Raw genomic sequence first — 16,359 nt, 5'->3', positions numbered from 1 at the left:
AGCTAATATACACTATACAAGTAAACATAGTCTGAAGAACCTGAAATACCTGATTGTTTGCTGCAAAGAGGACATTTCTCTTCTCAAAAGTGCTTTGCTCCAAGTGGAGAAATGTTGCCTAGTACTGATACTATGGCCGCCTCTAAAATGATCTCTTCAGGGGCAGTCTACTGATGTCTCTTTTTTTTTTTTTTTTTTTTTTGGTACATCGAAACCACACCCATAGCTGCTCCCTCAATCTCTTCAAAGGATGCTGATTGGTCAGATCACAAGGACTCACTTGAATGATCCTAAAAATCCCTAAAATGTTCTGCAATGGTTTAGGAACAGGCTGTTTTCTCTGGTAAGTGTACAGCAAGGTCTCTAATTAGTGTTTCCATTTTCATCCAGTTAGGTCAAACCACAACCTCTTACCCCATAATAGCGGTTGTTTTTTAAAAAATAAATAAATTCTAAACCAGGGACACATTGAAAGGCATTGTAAAAAAGCAATGGCAATATATTTTTGCCATGTACGACTAAATGTGCCCATAAATCTTCCCATTAATGTGCCTTTGGCAAAAGGTCCCACTGTACTACCGCATCTACACACATGCAGATTCTATTCTTTGGTTACCAATTTTTTTTGGGGGGGGAAATACCTTATTGCTTGTTTTTAACGCCATGAATTTTAGGAATGTTATGGCTGTTTCAATAATATCTCAGATGTACAGTATCTAATCTCATTTGTCCTTTCCTGATTTTTATTTCTTCCATTAAATAAATGTTAAGTAGCTTGCAGAGAGTCATTCCTACATAAACTTGACGGCAAATTGAAAAATCTTTAATGGCTTCGTAAATTAGAAAGTAAGGGCTTTGGGTTGTATTTATTCACTTGAATCCTCTGTACCCTGCCATATAGATAGATAGACAGACAGACAGACATGAAAAAGTATTGGCTCCCTTCTCAAATTGTTATATTTTTGCATAGTTTACTTTAATGTTTTAGATCATCAAACAAATGTAAATATCAGACAAATACAACCCAAGTGAACTTAAAATTATATTTTTAAATGGTGATTTCATTTATTAAGGAACAAAAAAAACCTATTCAAAGTTACCTGGCCCTGTGTGAAAAAGTAATTACCCCCCTTGTTAAATCCTGAATGAATTGTGGCTAATCACAATTTTTGGTTAATTTTCACGGATTACCTCCAGACCTGTTCAATCAAGAAATAACTTACTAACCGTATTTTCACGACCATAGGGCGTACCATATTAAAAGGCGCAGTCTCAGTTACGTGGTTTATTTCTGTATTTAACACATACATAAGGCGCACCATATTATTGGGCCCAGGCATGGTAAAACATACGCTATCTTAAAACATACGGTAGCCTGCATGCACGCTAAAACAATGTTTTTAAAAAGGCAGCGGGAGCAAAACTGAGTTCAGTTGTACTTTATTGAAGTATTTAACAATGTACTCATGTTATTTTTTGTCGGCAATCGTTTTACTGCAGTAGGAGCGGAAGATGGCTAGCTTTTCCTTGTAATCCGCCGGAGGTTGCTGCACCACGGTAGTCTTTGCCCGGATGGATAGATGGTGCCGTTTCATAAAACGAAAGCACCAAGACGGACCTCCTGGAAAATGTTAGATTTTCATTTCTTCTGCAAGCGTTATTGCCCTCAGTCAAATGGTGACTGTAGAGATGCTTCTCCCAGCTGTTCTTTGCTCATTAATCCATTGCTCGAGTTGGTCTTCCAACTTGGGCCACCTCGCCTTGTTTCTGCGGAAACTCAGCTTCATCTTCTTGACTTGGCGAAGCTCGTTTTCCTCCTTCCTCCATTTGCGAACCATGGATTCGTTGATCTTGAATTCTCTCGCGGCTGCTCGATTCCCATGTTCCTCCGCGTAACTGACAGCTTGCAGTTTAAACTGTGCTTCGTAACCATGTCATTTTCGAGGGTCCATTGCCAAATCAATGTTGTTTTGTACAATGCACATACCGGCGCTAGATACCTACTGGGGGCGTGCCTTTAGCGTCCTCCTTCACGCGCACCCTTCTCCCTTTACGTCCGGATGCTGTACTCAGTCACGTCCGCCTTTCCTCTACAAAAGCAGCGTGTCGGCAGGAAGTGCTCCCAGTCAGTCAAGCGGAGCGCTCATCAAAGTCACACAACAACATTTACAGATTTTGGAACTCAGTGCACACATAAGGCGCCGCGTCCATTTTGGAGAAAAGTTGAGCCTTTTAAGTGCACCTCATGATCATGAAAATACGGTAAACAGAATTTGTCCCCACAAAATCAAGTCTGGCAAAAGATCTAAAAAAGGTGCAACAAAAGGACATGATCCAAAGAAATTCCATAACAGTTGAGAAATAAATTGTCTATTAGTGTGGAAAGGGTGACAAAAGCCATTTCTAAAGCTTTAGGATTCCAGCGAACCATAGGGAGAGCCATTAACCTCACGTGGAGAAAACATGGAATGGCGGTAAACCTTCCCAGGAGTGGCCGGCCTACAAAGATTACCCCAAGAGAACAGCAATGACTCATCCAGAAGACCACAAAGGATCTCAGGACAACTTCTAAAGAACTGCAAGCCTCCCTTGCCTCAGTTAAGGTCAGTGTTCATGACGCAACAATAAGGAAGAGACTGGGCAAAAATGGCTCCCATGGCAACGTTCCAAGGTGAAAACCACTGCTGACCCAAAAGAACATAAAGGCTCGTCTTACTTTTGCAAAAAAGAATCGGAATGATTTCCAAGACTTTTGGGAGAGTATTATATGGACTATGGACTGGTGTAAATGTAGCACATTTCAGAAAAAGAACTTCATACCAACAGTCAAACATGGTAATGGTAGTATGATATCTTGGGCTGCTTTCTCCTTCAGGACCTGGACAACTGTGATTGATGGAACCATGAATTCTGCTCTTTAACAGAAAATCCTGAAGAATGTTCAGCCATTAGTTTGTGACCTGAGGCTGAAGTGCACTTGGGTTTTTCAGCAGGATAATGATCCAAAACACACCAGCAAGTCAACTTCTGAATGGCCTGAAAAAATAAATGAAGGTTTTGGAGTGGCATCGTCAAAGTCCAGGCTTGAATCCGATTGAAATGCAGTGGCATGACCTTAAAAAGGCCGTTCATTCTCGAAAACGCTCCATTTTTGCTGAATTAAAGCAATTCTGCAAGGAAGAGTGGGCCAAAATATTCCCACAGAAATGTGAAAGACACATTGCCAGTTACAGAAAACTTTTCATTTCAGCTGTTGCTGCTGAGGATGGCCTAACCAGTTGTTAGGTTAAGGGTTCCATTGCTTTTTCACACAGGGCCAGGTAATTCTTTTCCGAAATAAATGAAATCACCCTTTAAAAACATAATTTGAAGTTCACTTGGGTTATATTTGTCTGATATTTACATTTGTTTGATTATCTTAAACATTAAAATGGGGAAACTATGCAAAAATAAAATAATTTGAGAAGGAGGCCAATACTTTATCACGGCACTGTAGTTAGATAGATAGATAGATTGATTGTTTTTTAATTATAAAGGAGTTTGACTGACAAATTGGAAATTGTTGGACCCATAAGTTATTTCAATATCATGTCACCATTCCAACATGCAAAATAGCTTTTTACTTGAAATTCCCTATTGAGTCCTTTACATAAGTGTACTTGTTTTTAATTAATTATTTATACCTTTTAGTGGCCATTAAATCATATATAAACTAAAACATATATATATATATATATATATATATAAATTTTAAAATAAATAAATAAATAAACAGAAAACACAAGAGTAAAATGACACGGGTTAAAAGTGTGGAGTCAACCTGAACTAAATTCAACCCCATGTATCAGTGAATCTCCAGTGGGACAGTAATGCAATCCGTGCTCAGTGAAAGTGCTATTATCTATCGATCTCCCCAAAGTATTTCAACCCCCAGCCAATACAGATGCAATCAGCCCTTTGCCCTGGTGAGAAAATGGGCTTCACATTGTCAGTTTAGCTGTGTCTTCTGAAAGCACAAAAGATGTCTTGGGAAAGTTTATCTTTAAAGTTTAAAGGGCACAATCACAAGATGATCACCCATCTTCCCTGAACAACATGAATGTGGCTAACTTTGAAGCGGTTTCTTAAAAGCATGAGCAACTTTACCTCACATTAAATCCCAATATAATTTGATTGTGGCATCTGTAGCTCCTTACGCGGGCTAACCAGAACTGTTGCGTATTGTACTGTAGTCTACAAGCTCTGAACTACTCACTTCTCAGAATTGTGATGAGTCCTTAGTTTATTCCATCTGGCTTGGTGTATGTTTGATGTTTCTCAAGACTCTTAAATATCTGTTTTGATCGACCCCACACAGTCATCAACACCAATTGATACACTAGCATTCTCTTTCTCATTGATTGATCGCTCCTTTTTGTGCTATCCATCAATGTGGTGCACGGTCTCAAAGGTTATAGTGTGTGCAACCAGAGATGACTCACTTTTCCCACTGTCAGCCTCTCCCCGCACACAAATGTGTCATTTAAGGTTCTATTGACGCAGCTCCCCATCTTACAGCCGGTGGGTCAGGTCCCAGAGAGGAGTTTGAAGTTCTTGCTCAGGAAGGAATTGAAATTTGTTTCTGCAAGAGTAGCATTTAGTTGTGATCAATACTAACCCTGCAGTGCCAGCTCTTGTTGTGCTTGGCCTAAAATAAGCAATGTTTTAAATTGCAGTGCTATATTTACGTCTCTGACTGGATGCCATAAACCATTTTCCGTATAACTTACTAAAACTCAACACAAACATCTGTATTGCACATTGTTTTTGTATACTTATGTGCATGTTTGTAGCATCAACTAAGTATCATTCATAGATGGGAAATACACAAAACTTAATGGAAAACAATTCAAAGTGTTGTTTTGGTTATAAAAGACAAAAAATCTATCCGCCGACAGCAACACCCTCATGCTTTCCCTGACAGAGAAGAGCCATTTGCATGATTAAATTTTGGCAAATGCACCTCAGGCATCATCTGATGATACAATATATGCAAATATTTCATTTTACTTTGCTTTTGCAGTCAGCATTGTTCGATTCATCACGTTGATCCCTCTAGCATTTTGTGCATTTTGTGGTGTCTATGCTAAGACATAAAACATAGTACAATCCTCCTTTTAACATTCTGCTTTTCTTTGTGTGGCATTACAGGGGAGCAATGTAATGGAGGAGCAGGACTTGCGAGAGATTGGGATCATAGATCCAGGCCACAGAAAGAAGATCTTGCATGCCGCACGTTCCCTACCCAAGGTACAAAGCACAGACACCAATTCTGAACTTTGCATCGATGAACCACATTCAGTTTCCTGCACCGACATCAGCGCTAACCCTCCTCTAGTAATTTTTGTGGCTATGATGGAATGATTTGCTTCTTGCAGGTGAAAGCACTGGGCTGCGATGGCAGCAGCTCCCTCTCTTCCTGGCTGGAGAATTTGGGCCTGAATGAGTACCTCCAGAACTTCCTGGCCAGCGGTTACCGCTCTCTGGACTGTGTCAAGAACCTTTGGGAACTGGAGATTGTCAATGTGAGTAACAATGACGTACCTGGACTGTGAGTAGTGTAAGTGAAAATTGCGTTTTCTGATTCTGCATGGTCTTTTCTGCTCTCTTTAATCCAGGTCCTTAAGATCACTCTGCTTGGTCACAGGAAGCGCATTATTGCATCATTATCAGAGAGGCCTTATGAAGAGCCTCCGATCAAGCCACCTCGGTTGTCTCAGATCAGGGTGATTGCAACCTTCTATTTAATAGAGGAATTGGATTATTTTAGTTCAGCCATGCTTGGCTGGTTTGATTGAGGTCGTTGAAATGCTATTACAAACCCCAATTCCTATGAAGTTGGGACGTTGTGCAAAATGTAAATAAGAGAATACAATGAATTGCAAGTTATATTCAACCTATATTATATGCACTACAAAGTCAAGATATTCAATGTTCAAACTGATGAACTTCATGGTTTTTTTTTTTGGGGGGGGGGGGGGGGTTTGCAAATAGTCTCTCATTCTGAATGTGATGCCTGCAACATGTTCCCAAAAAGCTGGGATAGGGGCATGTGTACTACCGTGTTACATCACCTTTTCTTTTAACAGCACTCAAAAAGCCTTTGGGAACTGAGGTCACTGATTGTTGAAACTTTGTAGGTGGAATTCTTTCCCATTCTTGCTTGATGTACAAGTTCAGTTGCTCAACAGTCCCGGGTCGCCGTTGTCATATTTTCCGCTTCATAATGTGCCACATGCTTTCATTGGAGAGAAAGGTCCGGACTGCAGGCAGGCCAATCTAGTACTCGCACTCTTTTACTGAAAAGCCGCGCTGTTGTAACACATGCAGAATGTGGCTTGGCATTGTCTTACTGAAAAAAGCAGGAATGTCCCTGAAAAAGACATTGCTTGGATGGCTGCATATGTTGCTCCAAAATCTGTATGTAACTTTCAGCATTAATGGGTGTGAAAGTTACCCATGCCATGGGCACTAACACACCCACATACCATCACAGATGCTGGCTTTAGAACTTTGCGCTTATAACAACCCAGATTGTCCTTTTCCTGTTTGGCCCGGAGGACACGATGTCCATGATTTCCAAAAACTATTTGAAATGTCCACTTGTCAGACCACAGCACACCTTTCCACTTTGTGTCAGTCTATCTAAGATGAGCACGGGCCCACAGAAGCTGGCGGCATTTCTGGGTGTTGTTGATAAATGGCTTTCGCTTTGCATGGTACAATTTTAACTTGCATTTGTAAATGTAGCGACGAACTGTGTTAACTTTTGATCTCTTAGTGTTCCTAAGTGGCCTTGCCGCTTATGCGCAAAAATTTCTCCAGATTCTCTGAATTTGTTGATATTGACTGTAGATGGTGAAATTCCTGAATTCCTTGCAATTGTACTGCCTCACAGTTCTGAGGACCGTATTTCAAATCCCAGCCCAGCCTGTGTGGAGTTTTCACGTTCTCCTTGTGCCTGTGTGGGTTTTCTCCAGGTACTCCGGTTTCCTCCCACATCCCAAAAACATGCATGGTAGGTTAATTGAAGTCTCTAAATTGCCCCTAGGTGTGAATGTTTTATACCCAAGCATGACACTTACCGGTTTCCAATTAACCTGTTCACCTGTGGAATGTTCCAAACAGGTGGTTTTTTTTAGCATTGCTCAACTTTTCCCAGGCTTTTGTTGATCCTGTTCCAGCTTTTTTGGAATGTGTTGCAGGCATCAAATTCAAAATGAGAAAATATTTGCACTTTCATAGGTTTGAACAAATACCTTTTCTTTGTAGTGTATAAATTATTGTGTTCTGTTTTTATTTATATTTGAGACATCGTCACAACTTCATTGGAATTGGGGTTTGTTGTTAGGTAGATCATCAACAAACTATATCTGATTGTCTGCAGTGCCAAGACCTCCCAGCATCACATTCCTCATTGTCACTTGGTCAGATGGAATCCTCCACAAGTCAATCCATGGATCCGCTGCTTCCAGGTGGGGAAGCAGTGAGGAAGAAAGTGCCAGATAATGACTATGACATCACCGAAAGACATCGCAATGAACGCCGCAGATCCCATGTGCGTTTATCCGCATCTTTCTTCCCCACTAGGCTCTCTAGTAAGAAGCACCTGCTAAAGTCTTGTTGTATTTCTCCAGGAGCAGCATGAGGAGCGCCACCGGGAATCCCGTCTGATTCTTCGGCCACCTAGTCTGGCAGCTCCATATGCTCCGGTCCAGAACTGGCATCACCAGCCTGAGAAGCTCATCTTTGAATCCTGCGCTTATGAAGCCAGTGTGAGCTATTGTCTCTGCTAACAAAGCTGCTTGCGTTGTGTTTTTGGTGAATGCATCAAACCACAGTTGGCGTATTTCTTTACAGTACCTGGGTTCTATGCTTATCAAGGAGCTACGGGGCACTGAGTCCACCCAGGATGCCTGTGCCAAAATGCGGGTCAGTACCAATTTTGTATTGTAATCTAGGTGCAAAAAGCAACATGCTCTCGCCTTAATGTCCTTATTACTGTATGCTTTTTTTGTTATTTCTTCCAGAGGTCAACAGAACAAATGAGAAAAGTCCCGATGATTGTCCTCTCCATCACATACAAGGGTGTGAAGTTCATTGATGCAGCCAACAAGGTCAGTTGTGCTAATTAGTTATGCTGAAAAGTCACTTTAAAGCTTGAGTCAATGTGGTGAAACACCAAATAAAATAGCGATGGTGAACGCTGCGCTTATTCAGGGGTCCCTGGTGGTCTACTACTGACACCTACTGGTGTAGGGTTACTTCCCATGCTAGTGCCAAAACTACTCGTTAACCGACCATTGGCTGGAGCCTTTGTAATATGTTCAAGCTGTAATGAAACTTTCTAGCCTAAACACACGCAACTTGATTAAAACGAGTGATGACCCTTTTTTGCCGCTTTGACTGTATTTTCTGCCTTTCTGCCTGCCCCAAAAGATGGCTTTTTTTTTTCTTGAATTATAAATGTGCTGTGCAAGTTTGTCAGTGTTCTCTGAGCCTTTTTGTTCCACTTGTAGCTGCTGTGTGACAACTTCATTATTACATAATGGAACTAGAATATGAAACTCAGAAGTCGTTTCAGAGTTTGATATTTCATGATCGTCTGACCTCTTTCTCGACATTTTGCAGAATATCATCGCCGAGCATGAGATCCGTAACATTTCATGTGCTGCCCAGGACCCAGAAGACTTGTGCACATTTGCCTACATTACCAAGGACTTGCAGACGAACCACCATTACTGTCACGTGTTCAGCACTGTGGACGTGGTAATGACACTCATTCTCCTTGTGCATGTAAATCCCCCCGACACAATAATCCATGTATTTTATGTCATGGGTGTTTATAGCCTGAACAAGGCTTTGAAACTATTGATGTGTTGAAAACAACTCAAACGATATGAATACTTAGATTGCAATTATTGTGACCAAAATGATCACATTCATCAGTATTATCACAATAATGCCAAAAGGATTGTAGACTGTGGTTGTGTTTTTCTCCATGGATCCATCTTCTATAATGTTTCCGTGCAGGTATTAGAAGAAAAAAAAAATATTAAAAAAATAGTCACTCTTCTCGGACTCTGGCGCTCTCTTCCTCTCTCACCTCTTAAAGAGGTTGCACACATAGTACAACAAATTATGTTTTATTAACCAACATTGAATGCCCGTGACCTTTGATACCTCAGGCGGCACTGCATCAAAAACCAACATCAATGTGTAAAGGATATCACCACATGGGCTCAGGAAGACTTCAAAAAACCAATGTCAGTAACTAGAGTTCAGCACTACATCCGTAAGTGCAACTTGAAACTCCACTATGCAAAGAAAAAGCCATTTATCAACAACACCCAGAAACGCCGCCAGCTTCTCTGGGCCTGAGCTCATCTAAGATGGACTGATGCGAAGTGGAAAAGTGTTCTGTGGTCCAACAAGTCCACATTTCAAATTGTTTTTGGAAATTGTGGACGTCGTGTCCTCCGGGCCAAAGAGGAAAAGAACCATCCGGACTGTTATGGACGCAAAGTTCAAAAGCCAGCATCTGTGATGGTATGGGGCTGTGTTTCTACCAATGGCATGGGTAACTTACACATCTGTGAAGGAACCATTAATGCTAAAAGGTACATACAAGCAACGTCTTTTTCATGGACACCCCTGCTTATTTCAGCAAGAGAATGCCAAACCACATTCTGCACGTGTTACAACAGCGTGGCTTCATAGTAAAACCCGCACTGGGTACTGGACTGGCCTGCCTGCAGTCCAGACCTGTCTCCCATTGAAAAATGTGTGGCGCATTATGAAGCGTAAAATACGACAACGGAGACCCCGGACTGTTGAACAGCTGAAGCTGTACATCAAGCAAGAATGGGAAAGAATTCTACCTACAAAGCTTCAACAATTAGTGTCCTCAGTTCCCAAACGTTTATTGAATGTTGTAGGTAAAGCTCGATTTTAGTTTCTGAAAAGCTCACTGACAAAGCGGGTTCCACACAAAGGGTCTGTGTGGCGAAGTAAGATCATGCAAAGGCGAGGCTAGTGAACTGAAATCTCTAATGAACTTTATGTAGAAATTTACAAACCCTAAGAACCTTTGTATGTCGTTGCGTGACGTGGGAGTGGATCAATTAATCATGGCTTCAACTTTGCAAGGGTCCATTTTGATTTCAGCACGAAACCCAGAAAAGAAACGGACGCCCTGTGGAACTCACATTTCTCAGCCTTCATATGTAGTTTATTCTGGAGTAACCGCTGCAACACAGAGCGGACATGAACAATGTGAATCTCCTCATCCGGGAGAATATCAAAATATCGTCCAAATATATAAAAGTACACATTCAACATGTCACGCAAGACATCATTGACAAAGTTATGGAAAACAGCTGGAGCGTTAGTTAGTCCAAAAGGCATTACCAAATACTCATAATGTCCCGTTGGTGTGTTGAATGCTGTTTTCCATTCATCCCCGTCCCTTATCCTGACTAGATGATACGCATTTCTCAAGTCTAGTTTGGTGAAAACCTTGGCTCCCTCCAGGAACTCAAAGACGGTGGCGATGAGAGGAAGAGTGTACCTGTTTTTCACAGTTATTTCATTGAGACCCCGGTCATCGATATAGGGTCGCAGGGTCTTGTCGTTCTTGTCCACAAAGAAAAATCCTGCTCCCGCAGGGGATGAAGATGGGCGAATGATCCCGGCTGCCAGTGATTCTTCCACATACTCCGTCATAGCCTTGAAAGAGAGAACAACCTCCCCCGTGGAGGTGTGGTTCCAGGCAGCAAGTCAACTGCACAGTCATAAGGTCTGTGGGGTGGAAGGGATTTGGCTTTGTACTTGGAAAAAACGTCTTTAATGTCATGGTAACAGGTGGGCACTTGAGACAAGTCAGGATCCCCAGATGGGGTCTGGTTGAAACCAACATTTGAGTTGAATCATTTGAATTTGCATCAGAACCAGAGTCAATAAATACAGATGTATGAATCTCTTGTTATGGAGAGCATCGTGTTACTTTAGGAAGAACCTGGGTAGGGTCTTCCTTAATGATATTTAGACTCACCGCTCCCGTGCCCTTGCTACGGGCACCGGCAACTTTGACGTGACAGTTGCTCACGGAATGACCCAACTGCCCGCAGTAGAAGCACCGCGCTTCCCTCAGCCGGCGTTGACGTTCCTCAGGAGAGAGACAGAACCAACCCGGTTGCGTGGGTTCATCCGTGGTGACGCTAGCCAGTGGATTGAGACTGGCAACAGGGGATCTGCCTTGGTTTGGCTGGTCACCGAGGATCGTCCTCCAAGTGCGCGGTGACGCATATGCTTGACTACTGTGATGAGAGGTGTGTACGAGACGGGGGGAAGACAACAACCATAACACACACCCATGACACTGAAAGGTACATACAGGTTTTGGAGAAACATATGCTGCCGTTCAAGCAACGTCTTTTTCATGGATGGCCCTGTTATTTCAGCAAGACAATCCCAAACCACATTCTGCACGTGTTACAACAGCGTGGCTTCGTAGTAAAAGAGCGCCGGTAGTAGACTGGCCTGCCTACAGTCCAGACCTGTCTCCCATTGAAAATGTGTGGCGCATTGTGAAGCATAAAATATGTCAACGGAGACCGCGGACTGTTGAACAGCTGAAGCTGTACATCAAGCAAGAATGGGAAAGAATTCCACCGACAAAGCTTCACCAATTAGTGTCCTCAGTTCCCAAACGTTTATTCAATGTTGTTAAAAGAAAAGGTGATGTAACACAGTGGTAAACATGACCCTGTCCCAGTTTCTTTGGAATGTGTTGCAGCCATAAAATTCTAAGTTAATGATTATTTGCAAATTTGAACATTGAATATCTTTGTAGTGTATTCAATTAAATATAGGTCGAACATGATTTGCAAAACATTGTATTCTGTTTTTATTTATGTTTAACACAATGTCCCAACTTCATTGGAATTGGGGTTGTACTTATGTCAGAAGGGAAAAATGGTCTTAATGCACGCAAAATTTTGTCATAAAGACAGTTTAGACAAAATGAAAATGTTCTGCCATGTCTCATTGTTAAGTTTTCTGGAGAGAAATTAACCTGCAAACTTTGTGATCACGCTCCCTTAGAACCTCACCTATGAGATCATACTGACACTCGGTCAAGCGTTTGAGGTGGCTTATCAGCTGGCTCTACAGTCCCAGAGGACCAAACAGCACCAGAACCTACCAATAGGTCCTGCTTCGGAGCTCATCGAGACTAAGTCCAGCCGACCTGTGCCCAAACCGCGAGGCAGTGTTCGGAAGTCGGGGGTGAGTTGCTGTTTGAGTACAGAAAACATGAAAACACCACTCACGTATGAATGAAAAATTGAAGTGACACAGGACTCAAGATTCAAGTATTTGACTTCTTCCATTTGTATGAAAATGCATTGGAGAGATTTTTAACAGTTGAACAATATTGTGTGATTATTCACGGTTGATTGGGGTACGGGAGTGGAATGTACATATTCCCACATATTGCTACTCCTGTTCACCTCACACAAGATGTACTGGATGAATTTTCAAAGCAAAACACAACATCCACGATACAGCACCCGAAACTAACATAACCATCATTTGACCATGTCGATGTTGCCTGCAGTTAGCATTACACCATTAGTCAGCGTGTGCTGAATATGGATGCGACAAATACACTTCAGGGACACGTACAGTATTTCAGGCTGTGGCTTAATTAATGAGCTCAAGAGGATCGTGCGGTGTTCAGTCTCCTTGGCTTGCAAATTTTTGTCACGACTTTCACATTATCATGTCTGCCTCTCCTTCCGTGTTGGCCAGGACTCTCCTCCAATATTCAGTTATTGTTGGGACTTCTACACAGACATGGAGCGTCCTTTAGGAAACGTCCTTCCTCCATTTCACATCCTCATGTCATTTTTTTTTTTTTTTTTTTATTCAGTTGATGTTTGTTTCTGTTATTATTTGTTATATTTATCATTTCTGTACATGTGTGAGCTGCACTTTACTGACCTCAAATGTTTGTCAATGTTACTTTTGGCTGTGGCAGTTTAGGAGTCCACAGCCAAGAAATGATCTGACCTTAGCGGCTCCTGTTCTTAAATCATGGAGTTATACCAACATTTGCCCTACAGGGATTAAAAAAAAAAATAGTTCTATGAATCTTGAGTCTTAATGGCACCATTATGCAAAGAACAGGGAAGGTAATTGCTTATTGTAACCTGATTTGTGTTTCTAGGGTGACCTTTTGGAACAGGAGGGAGATTCCCAGTCACAAAGTGGCGCCACGTGGCTCGTGGACACTAAGGAACCCAAGCGTACAATCAGCACTAAGTATGAGACCACCATATTCTGAGTGGACCCCCGCCCCCCTTCTGAACCTGCACCTAGTCTCACCTTTTCTCCTTCAGCGCCCCCTTGCGTGTGCCTTTCACTGCAACTGCAATGCCCCCCAATCATCACTTGAACACTTGTACTAGTCCGATGTTATAATCCTCTTTCAGTTGATATTATTTACACTGCCAGCTTGCCAATCACCTTCACTGCTAGTCGCCTCTGTTTACCTTGTATGCTCCCTGAACTCTCTACAGTGCATCTTTTTCCCCAGTCAGTACTCTCACTATTGACTTTTGGTGATATGACCTTTTTTTCTCGGTGCTTTTCCTGCTCTGCTAGGCGACGTCCGCTCTGAGGCTTTTCACTCCTGACACCGAGCGTTTTCCCACAGCTGAGAGGCTGCACGCAATCCTGCACCTGGATGCCAACTGGTCCTGCTATTTGTCTGTGTCATTGGGGCTTGTACTTGTAGCAGGATCTTTCTGCTTTATTGCCAGCAGTTAGTTAAGGTCCAAAGGAGGGAACCATCCCAAAACACTGTGATATGGTCACTTAGCTTACAAAGTTAGCATGGAAGCACTTTTAAAAACTCCCCAAGTGCAAGATCAAGTGCGCCTTCTGCTTTTTTGGGCCTTTTTTGAAAATATCACACTTGCTCAAAGAAGGGGGGTGCATCACTCTGTTAATGTCTTTGCGTGCAGTCAGTTTGCCTGTATTTTAACTGTGTGTATGTGTCATCCTCCCTTTAGTTGAACATACCCCCCCAGCCAGTTTAAAAGGACAACTATGTTGCATGATGGGTAAGATATTTTGTGGTGGGAAAAAAGGAGCATGGCCGACCTTCAGTCCGGAGAGCAGAATTTGTTGGTCCGACCTCATTGCCGACATCACTTCAATTTCACTTCCTGCCCATCAGAGATGTGTAATAGTGTGCGGAGGGCATACGCGACACAGGTGTCCATCTTAAGCTTCTTAAAGCGAGGGGAAATTTGTGTGTGGGTTCGGGGGGGTGGGGGGTTCAAGTAAGTAAGGCATAATTTAATTGGTCCTTTATCATCTCATCCTCAGCAATTGTAACTGTGATTAGCAATCTTGTACAGCGTGATTCCTTAACTTAACCAAACAGAATTTACCAGAAGTAACACTACAAAGACTGTTTTCTAGGTATGTAACAGGGTGCAGCTTTGGCATTTGAACTTGCATCTAGTTTTATTTGACATTTGACCTAATGCAGCAACTTGGTTTGTCTTCCTGTTCCTTTGTCTAATCAATCTAGTGAGATTATTAACCAAACCTGCAATGCGGGACAGTAATTCCTTGAGTTTGATTGTTTGTTTGTTTGTTTGTTTTAAAGCTGCCAAGCAAAAACAAAATAGGGGGCAGAATTTTCTGCCAGATTGTTGACTGTTAATGGTACTTGCTTGTCAACTGATGTATGTCTACATCAGTCAGGGCGTGTGGATACAGTGCTTAACATAAATAAGTACGGCGAGGAATTCAACCAAGAGTGAGTGGAATCATCATCATAAATTCTCAAAATAGTTTTTTGTGTGTACTGAGAAATGCATTCAAATCTTACTGTTCAAAGTGAATGGTACTCATTTATGTTGAGCACTGTCCACCTGTTGTGGTTATGCTGTGTTTGGTACATTGTCAGACCAGTAGGGTTACATTTATGGTACACTGTCTTTAACACGCCTGTGACGGGACCTTCGGCCATCAGCATGGTCCCATTTTGCCTTTGCACATCAATGAGGATCAGAATGAATATTTTGGGACAAATCTGATGCGAATGATATTGTACATGAAACTAGTGGTCTTTATTTTGATACTTGAATGATTTTTGCTTTTATAGATCTCTATACAGTATATATGTGTATGTATGTATGTATGTAATTTTTGACTTATGTCAAAAAGAGATTAAAAGGACTATGTCTTGTAAAGTTACACATATCGTGGTAAATGCTCTGTGATTATCGAGGCTGAGCGAACACAAGCGGGACCTCAATTCAGGAAAAAAAAAAAAGATTGTACATAATCTTGGGCTTCCTGTTTTTTTATGATTATTTTCATAATTGTACAATTAATAAATTGCGCAGTTTGAGAGTTTCTCCTTGTTGATTTGTATTCTTTCACTGAGTGGTCTTGTTGTGTTGAACAGAAATGATGAAAAATGAGATTTAGAAATTTGACAATATGCGTACTGGAATCTACCAGTGAAGTGCAATCAAACCAGTTGTAGTCGCAACACACGCTGCTTTTAATTAGACTTGAGCAGTGTTTCCCAACCTTTAGTGAGTCAAGGCACATTTTCCATGAGAAAAATGTTATGGTGAACCACCAAACCAAAATTGCATCACCAATGAATACCCAGGTCGAATAGGTAGAGTCTACCTTCTAATGGAAGAGCCTTTAATGTCGCTGGCCTACATGTATGAAAAAAGGATAAGGAATAGTTTTCAGCCTGATTAAGTGCAATTTCCAACACTACTGATGATCTTTCACGGAACACAAATGTAGGGCACACTGGCTGGGAATCACTGGACGAGAGGATTAAAAGCTCATGTTAAGATAAGGATGCTGTTACATTCACGGCAACAGCCTTTACAAAGAGTTCAATTGTGATTGGCATGTCAGAGAGGTATCAATTGAACAATATGCTCATCATTGTGATTGTAGTATACGATGGAAATATGAGTAACTGCTCCCTTTTTGATGCAGAAAAGGTTTTCGCCATGCTCTTTATAACTCCAATAATTTAGTGATATACAAGGGCACATAATGGATTGCTGCAATTAGTGTGATGAGAGACAATTCTTAGCATCGGTCATAAAAATTGTGAAATGCTTTCCTGTGACTAGTCTTTCTAGTGAGCGGTTTTGCCTCAGCTAGCACAGCTAGTCCCAACAATGAAAACGAGTCATAACATTAGTTGCCTCTAAATGTGGAGGAAGTCACACATACTCGAGACAGTTCGGCATACATCGGCAT

The 16,359-nt window shown here is 41.7% G+C and overlaps 1 protein-coding gene across 9 annotated transcripts in view; it reads left to right on the top strand.

Annotated features, from left to right (window-relative positions):
- The window catches only part of LOC133409610 (ankyrin repeat and SAM domain-containing protein 1A-like), an 85,783-nt gene extending 70,306 nt beyond the window's left edge, over positions 1-15,477 (top strand). For 6 of the 9 annotated variants that reach the window (XM_061689941.1, XM_061689925.1, XM_061689917.1 and 3 more), the window contains 10 exons: positions 5,191-5,289; positions 5,418-5,564; positions 5,658-5,765; positions 7,427-7,597; positions 7,677-7,814; positions 7,900-7,971; positions 8,070-8,156; positions 8,671-8,808; positions 12,145-12,327; positions 13,271-13,387. In XM_061689941.1, the coding sequence (XP_061545925.1) occupies positions 5,191-5,289; positions 5,418-5,564; positions 5,658-5,765; positions 7,427-7,597; positions 7,677-7,814; positions 7,900-7,971; positions 8,070-8,156; positions 8,671-8,808; positions 12,145-12,327; positions 13,271-13,387 (1,260 nt within the window). Of the gene's footprint in view, positions 1-5,190; positions 5,290-5,417; positions 5,565-5,657; positions 5,766-7,426; positions 7,598-7,676; positions 7,815-7,899; positions 7,972-8,069; positions 8,157-8,670; positions 8,809-12,144; positions 12,328-13,270; positions 13,388-13,707 lie in introns of those variants that run through there. The other 3 variants (XM_061689896.1, XM_061689885.1, XM_061689906.1) reach the window with 3 other exon arrangements.
- The last annotated feature ends 882 nt before the right edge of the window (positions 15,478-16,359 follow it).

The sequence above is a fragment of the Phycodurus eques genome, chromosome 1, assembly GCF_024500275.1.
Source record: "Phycodurus eques isolate BA_2022a chromosome 1, UOR_Pequ_1.1, whole genome shotgun sequence".
Taxonomy (NCBI): domain Eukaryota; kingdom Metazoa; phylum Chordata; class Actinopteri; order Syngnathiformes; family Syngnathidae; genus Phycodurus; species Phycodurus eques.
Note: the sequence above shows the minus strand (reverse complement) of the source record. Positions and strands in the feature narration are given on the sequence as shown.